Here is a 22,154-nt window from a genome sequence, read left to right as displayed (position 1 = left end):
CATCATCTTTCATTTGGATAAATTAGTAGAAGGTGCAAGTATTTAACATTTCCAGTGTTGTAGAGTTAGTGTATTTCAGGACAGTTCTGCCTGTCGCTTTCTCAGATATCGAAAGAGGGATTAAAGATTTCTTTGTATTTATGCTTTGCTTGATGTCTCCTTTTTTCTCTTTCAGGTGGCTTGTTATTGCAGTTGGTCTAGTTCGGGCATATCTGGCTAAAGGCAGCTACCACAGCCTTTACTATTCAATAGAAAAGCCCCTGAAATTCTTCCAGACTGGAGCTTTGCTTGAGGTGGGTGTAGTCCTATTCCCTGGCATTATGAATATTTGCATGAATATCTTGTATTCATGTATTGTTGTATTTCTTACATTTACTTTAATTCTACTGAACATCTCGCACAAAAGCTGAATTTTCCTTTTAGTAAGTGGTGAGGGAGTTTTACTGTCTGCTGTTTAGCTTGGGCAGCAGAGCTAAATATTAATCATTGAAATGCAAATACTGAATCTTAAGCTCTTGTAACAGAACTAAATGTGTGTCTGAATTGCTTAATTTGAAATGTTAGTGATTTGAATTTTTCTTTTTGTTCTAGATTCTGCACTGTGCACTTGGTAAGCTTGCAAATTTTCAGTTTATTATTTTTATAGAAGACTGCACTTTTAGCAATATATTAGCAAGAAAAATGTTACATTCTGTGAATTGCCAAATTTAATTCTTGCATAACTTACTAATTTTTGTTTGAAATACATTCCAGTTTTCTACTCCCTAATTTGTGAAGTCACAAAACAGTAAAACTGTGCTTCAGCTCCTATCTGAATGTTCACTAGCCACTATTTAAAGAGTAAGAAGGCATTGAGGTTCCTAAAGCTGCAACTCCAAACTTTCTGTTTTTCATCATCATCCAGACAGTCCCCGTACCAGAGGGGGCATTAGATTGTAGGTTCGTAGTGAATTCCTGTGGGGTGTTTTAATAACCAAGTGAGGCAGTGGGGAGAGCTCAAACTCGTGCACAGGAATGTGTCAGCAGAGGGCAGTCTGGTTCTGTCGTTGATGAAGTAGTTCTGACCCTCCTGAATCATCCAGTTACTCTGAACACACCTTAAAAAGGCAGTTTGTAAACTGTGCACAGATCATCCCAAGAAATGAATGATCATATACACCTCAAATTAATGTAAAGGCTTGTGTGTATCATCTATTTACCTGTGTTGCCAAGGCAGTCCTTCCAATGCTGTTTTATTTTACTAAATCTCAATTACAGGTTTTTTCCAGAATAAACCATACTTCTAAAAAAAATTTGTCAAAAATTAATATTAAAACGTGCCAACTTTAAGGTCTTATTTAACAAGTGGCAAGAAGGGAAAGTTAAATCTTGGAACACTGGACAGAAAACCTTGCAGATAAAATGCTATTTTTACCATCCTAAATTCATAATGCTTTGCTATTTTCTTGACCTAAACTGGTATGCAGACACCAGTGTTTACTAGTACTAAATCTAAGTATGTAAAAAGTGTAATTGGATTATCATTTCTTCACATTTGGGTGTCTATGCCCATACAGATCAGTGAGTAGCAAGAGGAAGTCCTGTGTTTCACCTTCCAGGCTGATGCAGAACAGCAAGTAAGATGATTATACAGCCTGCCTGTGTGCAAAACTAATAATTCTGGCTCAGCTGATTTGCTGTGTGGATCCATTTAGCCCATGTTATCCTTTAGAGCACAATTTAATATTAGTGAAAAGAGCCCATTAGGGGAATGTGGCAACATTTTATACCATTATTATTCTATCATTGCTTTCCCTAACAAAGCTCTTTTGCAAAGGAGTTATTTTCTCATAACTGGCCATGGATTATATTTTTTTCCTGTTAATGGAAGTGTTTGTCAGCTAAATAAAATGAGGGGGTTTTGCACAGCTGGATGCACTGCTGCTGTCTGCTGTAGTCCTACTGACTCTAGCGAAAGTTTCTATGCAAGGAGAAACAGGAAACTTGCAGATTCCTTTGCCCCTGCTGAACTAATTGCTCTAACTAGAACTGTAATTCTCTGTCAATAGAAGAGCTTATCTGTGACAGATGGCTGTGTGTATCAGCATAACTTTTCTTTCCACATCTTTTCAGTAGAATCTGAAATGTTAGCATCTGTGAGGCAAGTCCTTCAAAATATGAAGGTTGGTAGGGAAGTGTCTCTATGAAGCATGGTTGAGAACAGGACTTTGACATGTGGCAAAGGTTTAAAAAATGCAGAGCTCTACCTGGAAAGGAGGTAATATGTAGCCCAGAGACCAAGACAACATGGTAAAACTGAAGAGAGCTATGTCTGTAGGATTTTTCTTTTTACTCTCAAAGAAGCCAAACATATGAATGAAAATAATTCAAATGAAACTTGCTTTTGACTTTTCTTATTCTTCCTTCCTGTTTCATTTTCCTCATTGGTTCTCTACATCTTTCTGAGGCTGTTGTGTTGCTTGTGATTTGCATTAGATTTAGAAAAACTTTTTACTGTATTTTAGGAGCTAGACCTGCTCTGGCATTTGTCTTTATCATTTAGCTGTTGGAGGAAAATAAAACTTTATGATGCAAAGTTTAGAAATTTTGTGTAATCTTGCAGTCTAAAGCTATTCCTGCTCTGTCAGACCTGGGTGTGTAGGGTCCTTTTACTGGCAGTTTAATTGGCACCTCAGAACTTGCTGGGAGAACCAGTGATATCTGCTTCCTTGAGAGGATCTTCAGGTTGTTTCTGTACCTACCACTGCATCAGCTGTTGCTTGGGGTTTGTTTGTTGTGGGGTTGGTTTTTTTGTTGGTTGGTTTGGTGTTTTATGAGTTGTATTTCCAGGAAGGAATTATAAATTTTGCATCTATCAAAATATGGGCTAGATTAGTGTTTCTGAAAAATAATTTTTGCTGGCTGTTTTTTTGGGATATACAGTGCAAAACATATTTATTGTTTTTGCTTTTTAAATCACAATAATGAAGAGTAACTTGGATATTTTAATCAAACAGGGTTTATTTGAAAGCTTGTATCCCAAAAGCTGTTTGATTGAAATCATCCTATTGAGCTGTTCCATGTATTGAAGAATGTGCTGTTATTACACCAAGACCAATTACTTTTGTTTACATTTTGATGCAGAAAGTCTTGTCAGGGGATTGCACTGCATTAGGCTGTATAAACACACCAAAAAACTAACTCCATATTTTCAAATTAAAAAAAAAATTAAATGCTTTCCTTCCAGAAATGTCAAATACCTGGACTTCGGTGTAGCTGTGTTTTATTTCCCCATCCCTACCTCCCACCCTGGTAGTCAGGAATATTTACTAATTGCAAAATATCTTCCAGGCATTGTTCCCTCTTCTGTTGTTCTGACTGCTTTCCAAGTGATGTCAAGGGTTTTCCTGACATGGGCAGTAACACATAGTGTAAAAGAGGTAAGTCAAGCTACAAATTGATAGAAAAACTATTGATCCATGGTGAAAAGCAAGTGTTGATTGCTGTCTTATTGTCCTTAAAATGTCTTCTGTCTGTATCCCAACATGGGAAATTGTTCGTTTGAATTTCTGTGGATCAAAAGAAATAAAAATAGATTTGATGTCATCTTTTGTTGATGGTCAAACAGAGCGAGGTCTAATTCTCTCACTGTGAGACATCTAGCTCCTGGATAGATTCTGCAGTCCTTACTGACAGGTAAAGAGGTTCCAGTGTGTAACACAGAACACTGAATTTGGTACAGCCTTCTAGTGTTCATCTCATTAGTGCCATAATTAAAAGGGAAATCTCGCTGCCCTCCTGCATACACAATTCACTTTTTGTGGCATCTGAAACTCCCCCTCAATTGTTTGTGCACAACAGTGCCTCCATGCTCTCCATTGTCACTCTCCAGGATAATCTCTCCTCTGTCCTTCATTCAACTTCCTTATGTCCAAACTTGGGTGGTCTTTGGGGGCTGTGTGTTTTTTCTCACTGCTCACCACACCAAAGAGTGCTGTACTCTATGCAGATCTCTTTAGAATCCTTTGGAAGCCATGTTTTTTGAAAATTATTCCTGACAGCTGTTTTAAAATCTAGACATGCTTTAATTGGTAGAGGTTATGCTGACTGACTCATGTCATCTGAATCCTTCTAGTAGCCCAAATATGCTGCATCTCTGCTGTTACTTTAGCCAACTAATCTTACTGGTTTTCTTCTCATTAAAGGAAGAAATTAGTCTCGGTACCAGTGTCAGCATGGGTGCCTGAAATAAGTGACAGTCATTTTATGCATAAGATTATTTGTGACTTGTGACTTGCCATGGAGAATGTCTTAAGGAACTTGTCTTACTACAAAGTCTTGAGGGAAGCTGCTTTCTCTTCCTTCCTCCAAAGCTGTTACCAGAGCAGCCAGGCACATGTAGAGTAACATAAGTCACTGTAGTTCCTAGTAATTAACAGCCCTTTCTGGTATTGTGGTGCTTGTTCACATGAAGCTTTAGTTTCATGCTACTTAAAGTGGAGGAATGTTATTTTTCTCAATAAACATAAAATCTTGGAAATAATTCTTTTCTAATGGATTTCCCTTTTGGTGCAAATTAATGTACTCTGGTCTCTGTTAATTCACTGGGAATCAGTACTAGATTTTGAACAAAAAAAAAAAAAGCCATAATCTCAACACATTGGATTTTATATATATGTATAAAATACTTTAAAATAAATATTCTTGGAGTTTTGCTTGTTATATATATGATGTTGGGATACCTGGTGCTTCATAAAGAATGGTGATAATCTGTTTTTATGAATTGTCTCCTGGTTTTGATGTAACCCAAATATTAAAGGCTAGATTGAATGGATTAGAATTATTCCATGTGCTGTCTGTTAGACATCAAAGAAAAACCTGTAGTATGATTGTGGGTTAGGTTTTTTTGAAGCTTATGCCCACATTCTCACCAGAGAAAGCCAACAAAATGGGAGAAAATGGGAGCAATGAATTTAGCCAAACATTTGACTTTTAACAAGGATTCTTTCAACAATACTCCATGCAGATTTTTTTCCCCACACTTGTGTGGTCTTCTGGCTAAAGTCTTTCGAGAGGCTGTATTATGTGTTGCTTTTTTAATGTCTTAGAAAGTGGGTATAAGAATGGCAAGGATGAGGAATCCTGTGATGAGTTTCTGTAAGTCTGTGACTTAGAGCAAATAAATCAAATAAGAGGCTGTATTCCGCCCCCTCCCCTTCCCCCAACCAGGGAGCCTGCAGGCTCACCTGGGGAGACGTATTGCAAGTGTCACAAGTGTTCTACTTTCTCTAAAGGGCTGTCTGCACAAGTGAGCTCCATGGTGAAGGCCAGGATTAAATTGTCACACAGCTTTATGGAACTTGTAAGCGATGCAGTTGCATGATGAGGTTCTTGTAAAATAAAACTCAGTTTTCCTCTTTAACTTTTTGAGTGAGGCTTGTTCAGTATCTTGCTTTCCAGACTGTTTTCATATATAATACAGCTGAAAGAAGAAATGTGTATTGCATCCCTCCTGTCAGGATACACTTCTGCAAATGTGATGTGATTTGAAGCATGCTTCTCGCCACTAACACGTTTGTGCTTTTTGTTGACTTCAGTGCTGATGTGTTGTTAAACTCAATATGAAGCTATTCACAACAAATGTTAAAGCATGGCAAATGTTAAAGCACTGCACACTTCTCCTTGCCTGCACTGTAGGAGCAGTTGTTGGTATTGTGGAAGAGGGCCTGGCATGTAATCACTGCTGGCCATTACATCAGAAAGGAATCAGTTCAGTGAATTTTACTGTTTCCCCTGCAAAGGAAGGAGGAGAATAAGCAGCCTGGCATGAAGGGCTGGGAGGATGTAGGCATAGGAGAACAGAAAGTGTCCTTCAGTTCAAAAGGTGTCTTTTTGAATTTGTGTAAGCACTGAGAGCATCTGGTGACATCATGGCAGGCCTTTGTGGAATTCCATTCTGGTAAATAATTCTGCACCCAGTTCTGATGGGTGGTTAAAAAATGGTGTCAGCAGGCATTTGCTGCTTATCCCATTGGGTTCAATTACAGATGAGTTGCAAATAAGCGTAATACAGTTTTAGAGGAACCTTTGTAGAACACACAGTCAAGAGATGCTGTGAAAGCAACATATACAGCATGTGGAGCTGGTATTGGGACTCCAGTATCTGCAGTTGTGAATTGATATCTTCACTCAGTGGTAAAGCATACTTACCTACAAGAAGGAAGAACATCTTAATTTATTATATTTAAGACTAAGTTGTAGTAGAAAGTCCATGCTGGAAGGGTCAGAACTCTGAATAATGAGTACTGTTGAAAAGGCTGACTCATCACTGCTTTACATCTAGGTAAAATTCGAGCAATGCCATACAACACAATAGTCAGGCACTTTGTGCCTACTGTGAAGCTTCCTTTCTTTCCCCTTAATTTTATGTTTTATTTTTCAATTACTGTACCAGAGAACCAGCTCTTGGGAGAGAGACGTGCTGTTCCAACATTTTCCATCATTATACTTGCATAGTGCTGCTGGTTTTGCTCTTCTGCATTGGATTGCTTAATTATGTGTTTAGCTGAAATTTTCTGCAAATTTGTCAAACTGTTACTCTTAACGTAGAGAAATTTCCCTTTCCATTCTTAAGGAGAACATTAAAAACCTCTCAGGCTTTATTTTGTCAACTCCCAGTTCTCATCTTGCATCTTAAAAAGACAGTGGTTTCTTTGATATTTTAACAAACATTGTCTGCTATTCACAGTACTGAAAAAAAGCTAAGATATATTCAGGGCCCTCCTTGATATGTTGGCTTAAAACATATGCCAAAAACTGATGCCTATTGTATGTTTGACTCCTATTAAGAGAGCTGGACAAATAAGATGTAAATAAAGTGTAAAGTTTGTCCTTCCTTGAAAGACTGGCATGAAAAAAAGTAGTGGAAGAAGAATTGAATTCTCAGAGCAGCACTGACTGACCTTAGTGGTTTATTAAAGGTCTGTGTATTTGCCTTATCTTCAACCTGGAGGAGGAATGATGCAAATGCAGTATTAGCAGGGGCTAAAAGATTAAGACTCTTGAGAAATTGTTTTGTAAATCAGTTCTCAGGGGATTTATAATATACATTTCAGTCATCTTTATCTGAAGTACTGAAAAATTGTCAGTGCTCAGAGAGAAGTTCTGACAGTGACAGACTGGTGGACAGCTATGTGAGTGTGCAAGAAACTTTATAATGATAACCACCAGTTTCCAGTCTTCTTTCTTCCTTAAATAGGGACACAAGCTATGAAGGCACAATCAATGATTCTTTAGGTGACCTAACAGGGTTGTGTGTTTCATAATAGTGTGAACTATTATTTTAATACTGTTTTAATAACTTATAATACAAAGGAAATGGGGGGAGATTAGACCTCAAAGGCAGTGTTACAGATGTCATATGATAGAGTTGGACTCTAACTGCTGTAATTTTCTACTTTCATGCGTATGATTCACTGTCAGCATCCCAGTTTCTTGTCCTTGCTCATATCCTTGGATGCTACTTCAAGCTACAGACTTTTGGGTTTTGACTTTACTGATTTCCAGAACTAGGGAAAGAAGGGGGATTTAAAGTGCAGGTTGAAGCCTGTGACTCACAGGTTTAGGGGGAAGCTCATCACTAAGCTGCTACTCCTGATTTGACCAGAAGATGCAGCTCTGGAGTGCTTGTCAAGCACATTCCTCTTTTGTAACAGCAGCATCTGGGAAGTGCTGTTAACTTTTCCATGTTGAGAGCTAAGTCTTGCTTATCAAGCAGACCTCAAACAGGATCCAGATCCTGCAGCAATGTGTAAAAATAGATTTGCTCTTTTATGATGATGTAAGGGAGATTAATATATAAACAAATTATCAGAATGTGGAAAAAGAATAAGGTGCTTCTGCTGCAAAATGCAGTGAAAGTGACCTGAAATGTTGCATGCAGCAGAACATAGATTTACAGCACAATACAGATTACCAGCAGCTCTACATTCCAGGATAGCTCAAGATTTCTGAAAAAATTTTTCTGGGTTTTCCAGTCTGTAATAAAGCTTTTTCTGGGTAATTCCCATGAGTGTTTTTACCCAAAAGTATATGATCAGTTGATCAGTTCCCTCCTATTAAAAAGTTTCTGATTGTCCATATATATATATATGTATGTATGTATGTATGTTCTTGTTCCTTGTTTTTTCTCTTGGTTTGTACTTTGTCCAAGATGAACAGAGTGCACCACCCACATCTCCTGACTTCCTTTTCTCTTTCTTCAAGAGAGGAAAAGAGAAAATGTGGGCCCCTGTAGCTGAGCTCTTTTCATTCCCACGGTCCAGTGAATATGGGCTCAAGGTGCTTATACAGCTGGGAATTATGTTGAAGAGGGGAGGGAAGGAGGGAGAAGGCTGTATAAAAATCATGTCTGCTCTTTCAAGAGTTTGTACTGTGGGTATGTGACCCCACATACACTTGATCCATCTGGAACTTGAGCATCATAATGATCCTCCATAATCTGATATAACTCTTCATTTTAAAATACATTCTTTTGGTGATTAACCTTCTAAATATCACAGATAAAGGCAATTTATCACAGAATATTTTGAGCTGGAAGGGACCCACAAGGATCATTGAGTCCAGCTCCTAAATGAATGGCCCATACAGGGATCAAACCCACAATCTTGGCATTTTTAGCATCATGCTCAGACCAGCTGAGCTGATCTCAGGGTTAAAATATGGAGGGAGTTACAGCTAGTTCAGTGATGTGTGACTGACATAAAAGCTCCAAGAGGTGTAAAGCAGTGAAACATGATATTCCTTGGGTGTAACATTAGAGGAACAAATGTTATGATAAGCAGAAAGTGGAGCAAGGAACAGTGAATCAGGTACCTGTCAAGCTTACCTGAGGTGAGACACTCTGAGTATCGTTCTTCTCTCCTCCCAGCCTGACATCTGGTGTTAGCTGTTTTGCTGCTGCTCAAAAGTAGGACCCAGTTGCTCACCAGAGAAAGGAAAACTGTGCTTCTACTCAGAAGTACCATGAAGTAGTATCAGAATATTAAGTGTAAACCAGGTATCGAGTGTAGACCATTCTTTCTGCACTAAGAGTCAATCGTAGGACTGAAATAGAAGCTGGTACTCTATAGGAATGGGAAGCGTTAAGAATTATACTCAGCATTTCAGGAATTTATTGTACCAATTTACCTTGCACAGAGTATGAGAGCTTAAGTTACCTGATCATGAAGCAGAGCTATTCTGAAGCAACTAGAAAAATTCAGAGCATGATAAGAAGGGTTTTTTACTGTTGTTACTAATATTGCTTTTAAGCTCATTCTTGGAGTCTGATCTCTAAAATGATGCAGTAAAGCAACCCACAGGAATTGATTTCTGTGAGGTTTTCTTGGGTCTGGTGGGTAACTGGTAATGCTCGAGTTCATACTAAGGCTTTTTTCCTTTCTCACAGGTACAAACTGAAGACAGTGTCCTCTTGTTTGTAGTAGCTTGGACAATCACCGAGATAATCCGTTACTCTTTTTACACGTTTAGCTTGTTAAACCATCTCCCTTATCTCATCAAATGGGCCAGGTCGGTAGCATAATAAAAATCACAGCTTTAAAGCGCTGATCTGACAGGGATATTTATCTTGTAAAGTAGTTGCAGTGCAAAAAATTAGATTCTGCCTCCAGGTAATTGCCCTGTTTGTGAATGTGACTGCCTAGCTTCTTTCCAGCAGATTTCTGGGTTACAAAAATCTATTGCATTGCAAGCTGAAAGAGTAGTTTGTCTGAACTCAGTTCCATTTACAAAATGATTGTTTGTCAGAAACTGATCTTTAACAGTAAGGGATGACAGTAAGTAAACTGACATTTAGCAGTAATTCTTGAATCCAGTTGTTGCACTTGATATATTCTTTAAGCTCATTGATTAACATCAAGTATATTTGACCCCATTTTAAGTAGTAAAATGACCTCTACCAAAGACTTCAGAAATCAAAATAATAAAGTCTGTGTGTGTAGAATAGTTTTAAAGATAATTTTTAGATTCTCAGATAAAATCTTAAGTATTTCCAAATGATTCCTGATTTGAATACTTACCTTGTAATAAAGTTAATACCTTGCCAAATAAGAGCTAAGAAAAATAAATACTGAGTGGAGAATTCAAAATTTGAATAGTCATAATATCATTTAACAAATATTTTGTCAGAGTTTGCCATAACTTTTTATTTTTTCTGTGTATGTTTCATTCTAGGTACACTTTGTTTATAGTATTGTATCCAATGGGAGTGTCAGGCGAATTACTCACAATATATGCTGCATTACCCTTCGTCAGGCAGTCTGGCTTGTATTCCATTAGTTTACCTAACAAGTACAATTTTTCATTTGACTACTATACATTCCTGATCCTGGTCATGATCTCTTACATTCCAAGTAAGTATGAGTTTGTTAGGTTTTTTAGTATTAACAGCTGTACCGGGAAAAACAAACAATTGTGGGAGTAACATACATAGAAGTAACTAATGTAGCCAGCTGATGACCTTGTTTAATTTTTGCATGGTTCACAAAGGTTTAGTATCTCATGGAAATTTCAGCTTTTGCTGTTCGTGTGTATATTTTCCATCCCCTACTTTGTTGTTCTGCAAACATGCTGTGTAACATAGTCTTAGAAATAAGAGGAGAAAAAGCTCTGGATAGAGAGAGGTGAAGGAGGCACCAGTGTGTATAAAGTGCCTTAGAGTCTGAAGAAGTGACACTAGAATTACAAAAAATCAAACAAATCTGTACATTTCTCCTGGAAGGACTTTTTCCTCCTTGCAGTCTGTTCTCTTTGTATTGTGTGCATGCAGTTAAGGCAACTTTTGTGATCTGCTTCTACATGCAGAGTAAATAAGGCATTTTGCATTTAAAAATGTGATTGCTCTAGCAAAAAAATAAATAGTACCTGAAGCCTAAGGACAACATCAGTTCATCTCTAGAGTGTAAAAGGCAATAGATAACTTAAGCAAAAAGTGGATAAGCACATCCTCTAATGGAGAATTGGTGGCCTTGACCATGTGACTGTGCATCTTGCCGGCCTCGCTTCACACTTTATTGACTTGAGTCTGTTTTCTCCTCAGTCTTCCCTCAGCTGTATTTCCATATGCTACATCAGAGGCGAAAGGTACTCTCCCACACTGAAGAACATAAGAAGTCGGAGTAATTCCAACTCTTTTTCAGAACTTTTCAAACATCAAAATGCTGCAGTTTTTCAATACCCAGCACATTTGTAAAGAATATACCAAGATAAGTCAGAGGTAAAAGACCAATAATTTAGCAAGAATAACCAATAAATCTGATTTCACTGAAATTCCAGGATGTCAAACATTAAAATAATTTTCAGCTTGCAGTGCTTCAGAAAAAAACTTTATATGGCTTGGCAGTTAACCTTTTCCTTAAATGATGTGCTAAATGGTTTTCATTTATTACTAAATGCCTGAAGGTTGCAGTATGAGTGATGAAGTTGCAGCCACTAAATGCCTGAATTGGGATTATATTACTGATACCTCTTTTTTTTAAGTGCTTGACTGCATGCCAGAAACTGTATGTATTGCTGTGAAAGCAAACAATATGCTCTGGAATATTTCAGGATAATGTCAGAGACTTCAGTGGAGAATGTAATCTGGGCAAAGTGCTTGAACTTGGAAAGGTAGGTTGTGTATTTAAAAGGTGATGGGAACAAGAACAAGAAGCCAGTTACAGAAAATGAGGGGAATGTGGTTGTTTAGGAATTTAAACAGCACAGTGTCTGACCAGGGTGTGTTCTCTGAAGATCTTGTTTAAGCTGATTACCCAAATGCTAATGTTAATTCCGAGGCTGTACTTCTTATCTGAAACATTAAAACACCCCCAAGTACTGCATCCCTGAATACTTTTTTTTATGTATTGGAAAAAAAAAATTAATAACTGTAACACTGCTAGTGGTATCAGCCAGAAACAGGTGCAGTTCTCCCTTTTTTACTTTATCATCTCTAATCACTGTCTGTGATACTCATCTTTCAGTGCTGAGGACTACTTGGTCTACTATGATCTACTGTGTTTGAGGGCCTTGTTCCTCAGCCTAACTTTTCTCAAGTGACTGAGGTCATCACAGGCACATCCAAGCAGGCAGTGCCAGGGACTCAACTTCTGAAGTGTTGCAAAGTCGTAAGATGCTCCTTGCAAAGCAGATTATCTCACGTGTTACATGCTGCTTTTTCAGACTGGGCAAGCCACCCTCATCTGTTCTTTGGAAAGAGTGGAAGACCACAAAAAGTTATATTCTCCTAGGTGCTTTCTCTGGGTTCTCAGCTTTCCTTTTACCTTGGGAAGGTAAAAGGAAAATGAAAGAGCTGAGAAAGCCTTGTGGTGAGGCAGAAAGCACTAATGCTGTGTGAGCTGTGCCCCAAGTCTAGAAGAAACTTCATTGGGACTAAAAAGGTGGGGAATGGAAGGAACAAAGGGAGAAGGGAAATGAACAGAAATCCAAGCAGAGACAAAAGGAAATGTAGGTTATGGCTTTGTTCTGTTAGGAATTGATGGCCAAATAGTCTTGTCTGCACCCAGTCAGAGACACTAGACAAGACTGCATGGGCTTCTCTGGCTTCCCTCTTGTTACATGATTTAGTGCGTGCTACTTACAGTGCTGCCTCGTGCTGTGCCTGCCAGCACCTCCCCTGGACATGGCCCAGTTGTGTTTGACACATCCCAGCTCTCCCTAAACACAGCCAGGAAGTACTGAGGACACAGGCTCTCTGTTATAGCACTTGGGAAGAGATGGATTTACAATTATTTAGGTTGATGCTTGTCAGAGCTGTATTTAAAAAAAAAAAACCTTGGCATTTTTCAGTAATTTTCTTTGGCTTCATCAAAAGGACTGAATTTTCCTAACTCTCACTGTATAGAGCCTTTTGTGTTCAACACAAATACGACTATTACAAGCAGAGAGAGGCTAAGAGACAATAATAATCTTTGCTTCTATTGTCAACATTTTGGAGCCAATTATTGACTGGATTAAAAAATACAGGAGGTTGTAGCAAGTTGGGTGTTGGTCTTTTCTCCCAAGTTACAAGCAATAGGACTAGAGAATACTGCCTCATGTTGTGCCAAGGAAGGACTAAATTGGATATTAAGAAAAATTTCTTCATGGAAAGGCTTGTCAAGCATTGGAACAAGCTGCCCAGGGAAGTGGTAGAGTCACCATCCCTGAAGGTATTTAAAAGAGCTGTAGAGGTAGTGCTTAGGGGACATGGTTTAGTGGGATTTTGCAGTGTTAGGATAATGGTTGGACTCAATCTTAGAGGTCTTTTCCAACCCAAACAATTCTGTGATTCTATTACTGTGGCCATATACAACCTCAAAATGTTTTGGATTCAAAGATGCAACAATTCAATTCATTTCTGTATTAGCTTATGTGCTTTGTTGTAGTGATCTGAGAAATGTTATATTATTCTGAACTCAGTGTTTGAAAGTGTAAACTTCAGCCTCTGGACAAAACATCTCCTTTTGCTTATACTTGCTATTAAAGAAGTTAATGTCAATATTTCTGAAGGATGTCATCTGAAAGATCTGATTTCCTGATGTACTTAGGTTGCTGGATATTGTCAATGCTCAGCTCCTGAACTTTTTTTAATTTGATTTCTGTGCCCAAATAAAAGATTTGGTTTCAAATTTGTTGGTCCAATTTGGAGGAAAAAAATGGCTGTGTAATACTCCTACATGAAACAAACTCCTGGCTCTGTTGATGAGAAAGGTACAGTACAATCTACAGTGGATAGCACTGGCACCATGGAAAAGCAGAGCAAGCTGCCAGCAGGGAGAAAGCTTGTACAACCAATGCCTTTACTGAATAGGCTTTATTGTGGAATATTTAATTGAAAATACTGATTTATCACACAAATGCAAATAAACTACAGTCTTTTAAAAGAAAGTGGAGTTACTTTTCCTTTCAAAAGGAAAAGAAATTGCTTTCACAGTAAGAATTCATACCAGTAAAGCTGATTTATAAATTATAGTCTGAAATATGAACTTGCAGTTACTGTGTACAAAAATTCAGTGCTTCATCTTGCAGTGCTTTTTCAAGTTTACCTTCTGTGGAAGTCACTGGAAGGTGATCTTGAGAGAGAACTGTGCGATGCCTTAATACTGTTCAGGTTGTTCCCTAATACTGACTTTGCTGACACGTGGGTTTCTCCTCCTCATAAAAGAAGTAGTTTCTCCTCATCTGTCACTGAAATTGTGAAGTGGTTTCTGTGAACTCTGTAACAGAAGCTTTGACTGGTACTGTGTCACAAATGCAGAGGGTTTTATTTTCCCCACAGACTGTTTACTTGGCTTGCATGTTCTCTATCAGCATATCCAAACCAGCAGGCCTTCCCTGCTTCAGTACTCTCTGTTGTGTGCACTGGTTCAGTTGACAACACTTTATGTTCTACCATGCCAGCTCTGAGTTAGTCACTACCCTCCAAAAGACCAAGGTTTTCACCAGTGTGTAGTTTACAACTGGAATTGTAGAAATGTTCATATTGTAAATTACAGTAAGATGCAGGTCACGGTGCAAGTAAATTGTAATTTTTCACAATGTGATGTTTTTAATCAGAGGGTTTTTTCTTAACATTCTGAAGGTTGGCATTTGTGTGGACCAATCTGCAGTGTCATTTTAAAACCTATCTTTCAGCTTAAAATTTTCATGAGTATACATCAAATCATGTATTTTGATGTATATGTCAGTGAAACTTGGGTGAAAACTATATACAGTCATTTTTGTATTTTTTTCTATGTTGTGAAGAATAAAATTGTAATTTTATAAGTCTGATTCACTAAGATTATTCTAAGTTAAATGTATTTTTTGTATATTTAGGAATCTGGTATTACCTGGAGCTCTGAAAGACTAAGCGTAGATTTTTTTATGCATGGTTGAAAGATATTTCAACTTGATAATGCAGTGAAATGGTTTGTATGCTAAAATACTAGTCCATGTTTTTGCCTTGTGAAATTGATTCTGTGCTCTCTGCCTGGATTTGGCCTACTGATCAGTGATACTAATTGCTATAATCCAAATAAAATAATTCTGAACAAAATATGTTGTATTGTTACTGTTTAAGGAACAAAAGCAGATACTTTACAAATGTAAGTTAGGGCTGTATTTTTATTAATTTGTATACAATGTGTACCTTTTAATTTACAAGTTCTTTTAGCATATGTAACTCTGGAGCTCAGACAAAAGAATAAAGAAACTTCATACTGTTACTAATGCTCTGCTTTCCACGTTTAAAAGAAGTGCTCATAACAACACCTTAACTGACTATGTCAACACTCACAACTTCCTGAAGGATCCTCAATTGAATGTGAGCTCTTTGTTCTCCTGCTGTTGTCTGCACTCTGGATGCTGATGGTTTCCTTCAAAAACAAAACTGAGTATTATATATTTAGTGGAACGCTTAACTAATGCAACAGAATACTTCAGAGTTCATTTACTAAATATAATATGTCTGCTACCACGGCAACGTTTTTAGCATTTTTAACACTTCCTGAGAGATTTTAAAAACTGTATCTAGATGGTATGAATGCTCATAAATAACAAGTTAGAATCCTCTAATAGGAACTGAGTGGTAGCTGCAGAGGGAATGCTATTATTCTCAGCATATGCTTGTCATAAGATTGCACAACTACAGGGATTTTTTTGTTGGCTGAAGACAGGATGAAATGGTGTTGTCATGCCCAGCATCAGCACATGCCCTACTCATGATGGCTGTGACTTAGCACTTGCTGTGTAATTAAAATCTTGGAAATGCTGTGCTGTGGAGAGGTGCTGAGCTCTCTTTGTGCCTTACAGTAACTATCACTGGCTATTTGTTTCCTCTCTGCATTTTGAAAACAGTATGTGTGGAAACAATTTTAGTTCTCTAGGGTAACATTAAAAAGTTGGAAAAGCTGAGGATTCTGTGGTTGTCAGCAAGTTAATGTTATGAAAGTGTGTAAGGCTCATCTTAAAGCATTGGCAGTTCTTGACATAAGACTAGAGGAGGGATCTGTGCTGGGGTGCTGAATATAAAATAAAAAGGTGTGAATATCTGTGTGATTCAGTTTCATGTGATGAGAACTGAGCGTTTCTACAGTTGGGAGTGATTGATTCAAGCCACCCAACTGCCTGGAACTTCCATTCAATACCAAGTAGCTTTAAAATTCTGCTTCCTGTCTCTTAAATTTGTACTCTTCCACAGTTGTTGGAAGACTTACAGTAGTAAGGTAATTAATAAAGCTTCTTTGGTGTTTTCTGAAGGCTGCCTTTGAAGTAGTTGCAATTTCAAATGTGGATGAAAAATTTGTAACTCCTTCAATACTGTTGATCACTAATTTCCAGAATAACATTTTCCTTTACAGATGTGAAAGACCCTAAAGCCCTTTTTATGGCCTCACAAGTTGGCTTGGGCGTTAGTGTTGTCAGAGGTTTGTTTTTCTCTTTGATGTGCTGACATGGATAATGTGGTAATATTAAGAGATGTTAGTGTCAGTATTATATCTTAATTTTCTGAATGGTTTAAGTAGATGCATATTATTTCGATCTTCCACTATGAAATCATAATTCACAATATTTAGAAACGTTTCCATGTCTAGTTATACTTGTACAAACTGTGTCACAGCTGCCTCTCTCTAGGTTTGATTTATTCTGTGCAGTTTGTACATAGAAATTTCACTTTATCTTGTACTATATGAGGATGTTATTATTGGGAAGTCCTTTGGTGGAAGTTTTTGCAGAGGCTCATTCACCTGAATTGTGAACACTGAATTTCCTTTTGTCCAGTGTTTTTGACTCCTGCTACAGACGGTCTCCACAGTCTTCTGTAAACTGTTACCACTTGCAACAAACAAGTGTACATTACAAACTTCAGTACTGACATTTTCTAGTTTGAACACCTGAACTTGCAGGATCATAGCTGCTGTGTAATTACATTCAGCCTCTTGGGCAAGACAGTGGATGAGTCTCACTCTACAGAGATAATCTGAAGAATACATATAAAGGGATACAGGCACTTCAGGTATCTTCTTTAAAATTAAAGTTGATAGCAATGTAAAAATCAGCCCCTTGGAGTTTTTTCTGCATGTAGCATGCCCATACAAAAAAACATCAGTTGTGGAGAATATATAGGAAGTGGAGGACCTTCCAATTAGCCTGACACTAGATTTTCTATGAAATCAGTTTGCCTTTTAAAGGTTTCTTTGGGTAAAATACATCCTCTTCACTAACTGGATAAGAAAAGATAAGGAGTGCTGGTCTTGTCTGCTTAATGACCATCAATAAGAAGATGAGATGGAAGAGGAGAGGTACTGGAGGTTACAGAGCTCTACCACTGTGTTTCCCAAAGAATATTTGGGCATTGACAAAACATGGAACTTTCTTCCTGCTCCCTTTGGAATCCAGTAGTAGTTGTTTTTCTTTGGGACAAGGTTGGTGGTGTTTGGTTTTGGGAGGAATTTTCTGTTTGTTTATTAAGGCAGAACAGCAGCACTTAATGGAGATGCTGCAATGTTTAGTCTAGTGTGCTGATGACATGAAGTTTGTTTTATTTTCCTCCAGGTGTTTATTACAAGATCATAAGGAAATGGATGCACTGGCTTAGGTGCTTTGTTTTATTCCTCTGTTCCTGTGTATAAACTACTGCTGGGAAAGTTGCTGGTTTGAGAGTATCAAATGAATTTCCTTACCCAGCTTTTTGGTACAATTTAAATTAAGTAAACAAAGCACTTCATTAGCAAGCTGGAACAGTGGAAAAAGCTTTCTTGCATCAGCAAGAAAATGGATGTGAAATTGAAAGTCAGACATTGCTGGTTAGTTTACTTAGTAAGACTGGATACTGTTACTCAGTAAGTAGTTACTTACTAAGATAGTTGATACTGTTAGAGCCCTTTACCAGAAGCAAACTGTGCAGTCTGAAAATGCTGAATTATTCCTCCAAAAGTATTGTCAAGTCAGACAATGTGTGGAAACCTGCTCTAGGCTTACCGGTGTGTTCAAACAAGGGGCAGATGTAAGCATTCATGGGCTACTGTGCTCCAGGTTCCTGGGGATGCATAGCTGCAGATGAGGCATACCGGGTATTGAAGAAAAAAACCTGCTGACAGAAAGATGTAAAACTCCTACTGTTGTGCTCTGAGCTTCATACAGGCTCCAGGAGTCCACTCAGTACAGATATTTCAGTGCTGTTCATTGCCTTGCTGCTATCTAAAGGTGACCAGGTAAATCTGCTACAGTTGACAAATGAGCTGCTGTGTTCACATTCTGTGTCAAGAACTGGAATTCTTGGCTGCTTTTTTCTTAATGTCAGGATTATGTGAAATCCCTGGAATGACCGCATGAATTATGTGCGTTACGGTGAATTTCATGATGCAATCCTCCTGTATTGCAAACGTGCACATCTGCACCCCAGCTTTGCTTGGACTAAACAGCATAGACATGCAGATACATTTTTTTTCTACATTTGGGGTGAAATGTGGATGCTGCTGTGAAAAAGCTGATAAATGTGATTCAGTAAGCAAATAATCCCAAAATCAAACAACACCACCCTCGCCCCAAAGAACAACAACTACATGCTGGATTCCAAAGGAAAGGAAGAAAGTTTCATGTTTTGTCAATGCCTTGTCTTCCTAGGCTTCTGTGTATCCCTAAAAAACCCCAAAAGTCAGTTATGAGTCAGATTGTTTTGGGTTGGGCTTTTTGTTTGTTTTTTAGGTCACTGTGGTTTTGTGTTTATTTTCTCACTTTTGGTTCTATTCATTTTGAATCATCAGATTATTGGGAGAGGGGTGGTGTGGAGCAAGAGAATTTATAAGAGCAGGTTGTTCAGTTTGAGCATTTCATGGCTCCAAGCTGGACTGTGTGATTATCTCTGGGTTTCAGAGGGTTGCTTTGGATATTTTAAAGTTCTGGATTTGGTGCTTCCATGAATCTTGTAGTGCATGAAGATGATGAAGAGTGAAATGTGACACGGATGTTCTGAGGTCACTATCTAGTTGGTATTCCCCATTTTAAGTAAATAATGGAAAGGAAGAATACTAATGTTTGTCTACTGCACCTGTTGTAATGATAATAAAGTAAAAAATATTTTATACAAATTATGAGACTACACATGAAACCAGAATTTATGTGAACTCTTTGTATGTTGAAGAAGTTTAAATCTGCCTGAGTAGATCTCTCTTGTTTCCCTCATGGCTTCCTCAAGGTTCTTGGGGAGGTAACCTCATTTGAGTGATTTTGTGCAAGCATTCTCTAAATCTTCCATGTGTTTACTTCCATTTAGGTATTATTCTAACCAGATAAATACTTTCTGAAAAAGAGGCATGGTTCAATTTTAATCTAGAATTTTATTAAAAGATGATTGAAGGTACTGAATGGAATTTTGCCCAACTGCCCCACCCACCCACAAAGGAAAAAAAAAAAAAAAAAAAGCTTTTACGATGGGGCAGGTAGAATTTTAGAATTTGTGAAGGCTAGGCTAGACTGGAAGGTGGAACATCAGACCTTCTGGATAATGAATAGTAAGTTTCTCTGTTTTTCTACACAGTACTGTGATATTTGTGTTTGTTGATCTCTTTGAACAAAGCAAGTAAATATTCTCATTTTATGGATTAGAATGCAAAGCACACTTGTATTGATTAAGGTCATAATTTGTACATAGCCATGTTGGTACTGAGATACAGAAACTCCTCACTTTTACATTCATCCTTCAAAAAATGGCTGGGCTAATTTGTGAATGAAAAAGGTAACTCCTATCTATGATAACTCATTAACAAAGAATAATTGCCTGAATGTTCTTGTAATACATGCTAGGCATTTTTAAATGACTTTACAGCCACCCAGGGTATGCAGTGTTTTACTTTTGTGCATAACTTTTTTGGGTGAGACAAACATATTATGTTGCTGCCATTTGTAATCAGGTTCCTGAATTAGAAACAAGAGCCAGGGCTTGAAGAAACTGTGAGTTAGAAGGAAAGCTGTAGGTAAGCTGTACGTATTATGGTCTGTATCCTTAACGTTACAATATCCTGCTCGTTGCCTTCATTCTACTACTGTTGTAAGTGATCCAGTAACATCAACACCTAGAAGTGAGCATTAGTTTTAGGATTGTGTGAAGTACCCATTTAGTTGGTGCTACTCTTAGCTTCTAAGACATTTTTAAACTTCTTAACATCCTTGTTGTTTTCACAAGTTACAGAATTTCTGGAGAATCTCTTCTAAATGCTCCTTTACCTCTCTTTAAACTCAACACCTCATATTTACCTACCTGTTTCTAGAGTTACAAACTTTTGGTTGAAGACTTGTTTTCCCCTGTAGCAAGGACAAATAATTTTTCCCCTCTGGCTAATGAATTTTTTTAAAAAACACCCTAACTTTGGTTAAGCATCAATTCTTATGACATTGCAGGAAAGCAAAACTATTTGTATGTCAAACAAAATGACAGTGAAAAGAAACATGAATGATACTCTAGAACAGAAACTACCATTTTCCTGGTACCTCTATATGTAAACTTTCTGGAGAAGGGGTGGGCTATAGCTTACTGTGCACTGGGGTCCTGCCTAGGATTCAGGCTTCCAGAGGCTATCATTATCCAAAAGCTAAGTAAGACCTTGCTTAGTCCCAGTGGTAAAACATAAAAACCTTAAAATTACTTGGTCTGTTACCTTAGCAATGTTTTATTGATATCCAGAACTGAATGTAGCAAGATGTGGATGTTGAATGTGCTTGGTTCTTATACATGCCTTCATAGTAATTTTCTATGAAGCAGAATTAATTTTAGGGTCACCGAAAATTTTGTGGATCACCTGTCTCCTTTTTCTTGTTTTTAGTGTGAAAAAGTGAGATCTTTTACTTCTGGCTGTGAGAGGAGAGCTCCAAAATGGGACTTTGTGTACAAAACAAAAAGACCTGTCCCAGTTTGCAGCTCACTGAAGAATTGTTTCACTGTCTTTATCCCTTGTGTTCAGGCACTGTGCAGCCAGAATAACCAGCCACACAATTCTTGAGTGTTGTTCTACTCGAGTAGAACAAAAGTAGTGTATGGATAGTGACAGTGTTGTATAATATCACAAGAAATTATAAATTCCGTCTGAAGGGTGGTATTTATGTATAAAATGTGTAAAATGTCTCCTCGTGGAAAGTAAACTGTGAGTCCAATCTTGATCAGCTGCAGTGTGTAGCATCTGTCAGGAGAATGCCATGTAAGTGAGCCCTACTGTAATAGTTGGGTGCGCTTTTTTAGTGAAAGTCTTTAACTGTGAGTTCCTGATAAGTAAAAGATGCTCTGCGGAAGAAGCTGATGAAAAATCAGCATATGGTTTTACAAACCACTGAAATGCACAAAGGCCTAAATTGCTGTAGTTTATAGAGTTACTTGCACGTGTAAAGGACACGTGAAGGGCTTATGTTTGGAAGGTTATCTGGTTTGGGTTTTTTTTTTCCCGACTGTGTCCAGCAATACTACCTCTCTGCAAACGTTGCTTATCTCTGTCCCTTGGTAACCACAGCTTCAGCACTACTACTGCTAAGGACTACTTGTGAGCAGGGATTTTCAGTGTTTGAACAAACATGTAGACAATTACCAGTTTCAGCAGCTTAAGCCAAGCAGTTATCTGATTTGACAGTTTGTTTTTAATAAAACGTGCTGCAGAACATCAAGCAATAATATTATTCTTAGTACATAGGATGCTTACCTTCAAAACACTGTAAATCATTAATTGGCTCACTCGCATCTGCAGAAAGACTGGTTCATCTGAAAGAACATTGTGGAAGAGTCTGGAGTTTGAAACTTGCTGGGAACTGCTGTGGTGTCGTAGCCATGCCCCCCTCCCAGGTTGGGGGATATGCCGTCCGTAAAACGGTGTCACAGCGCTGTCGGGGGAAGGTGAGGGCTGTACCTTAAGTGGCTGAAAAAACAAGGCAAACCTACCTGTGTGTGTATTCTACCCTTAATTTCTGTGCTGAGGCAGGTCCGGTAACAGGTGCTGATGTTCAGAGAGGGTTTCCTGGGGCTTGATTTTCCTCTGCTCACCCGTTCGGCCACCGGTGCTCGATGCTGCCGGCTCTGCCATGCCGAGCAGGAGGCAGCTGGCTCCCACACGGGAGCCCTGAGGCAGCGCACGGACACGGCCCCGCTTGCCCCGTGCCGCGGCACCGACCGGGGG

At 38.3% G+C, this 22,154-nt stretch overlaps 1 protein-coding gene and 1 long non-coding RNA gene across 3 annotated transcripts in view; one reads left to right on the top strand and one right to left on the bottom strand.

Annotated features, from left to right (window-relative positions):
• HACD2 (3-hydroxyacyl-CoA dehydratase 2) overlaps positions 1-15,224 on the top strand; it is a 21,093-nt gene extending 5,869 nt beyond the window's left edge. Inside the window, exons 2-7 of one of the 2 annotated variants that reach the window (XM_048309409.1) lie at positions 176-293; positions 592-610; positions 3,331-3,419; positions 9,428-9,549; positions 10,213-10,391; positions 11,078-15,224. In XM_048309409.1, the coding sequence (XP_048165366.1) occupies positions 176-293; positions 592-610; positions 3,331-3,419; positions 9,428-9,549; positions 10,213-10,391; positions 11,078-11,160 (610 nt within the window). In that variant the 3' untranslated portion in view covers positions 11,161-15,224. Of the gene's footprint in view, positions 1-175; positions 294-591; positions 611-3,330; positions 3,420-9,427; positions 9,550-10,212; positions 10,392-11,077 lie in introns of those variants that run through there. The other variant, XM_048309410.1, reaches the window with a different exon arrangement.
• On the bottom strand, positions 15,104-22,154 carry LOC125328539. The gene is made up of 3 exons (XR_007204756.1): positions 21,920-22,154; positions 21,684-21,742; positions 15,104-15,374 (listed from the first exon to the last, which is right to left on the bottom strand). It is a non-coding gene; the product is annotated as an uncharacterized LOC125328539 (long non-coding RNA).

The sequence above is a fragment of the Corvus hawaiiensis genome, chromosome 7 (assembly GCF_020740725.1).
Source record: "Corvus hawaiiensis isolate bCorHaw1 chromosome 7, bCorHaw1.pri.cur, whole genome shotgun sequence".
Taxonomy (NCBI): Eukaryota; Metazoa; Chordata; class Aves; order Passeriformes; family Corvidae; genus Corvus; species Corvus hawaiiensis.
This window is presented reverse-complemented; position numbering and strand designations above follow the sequence as displayed.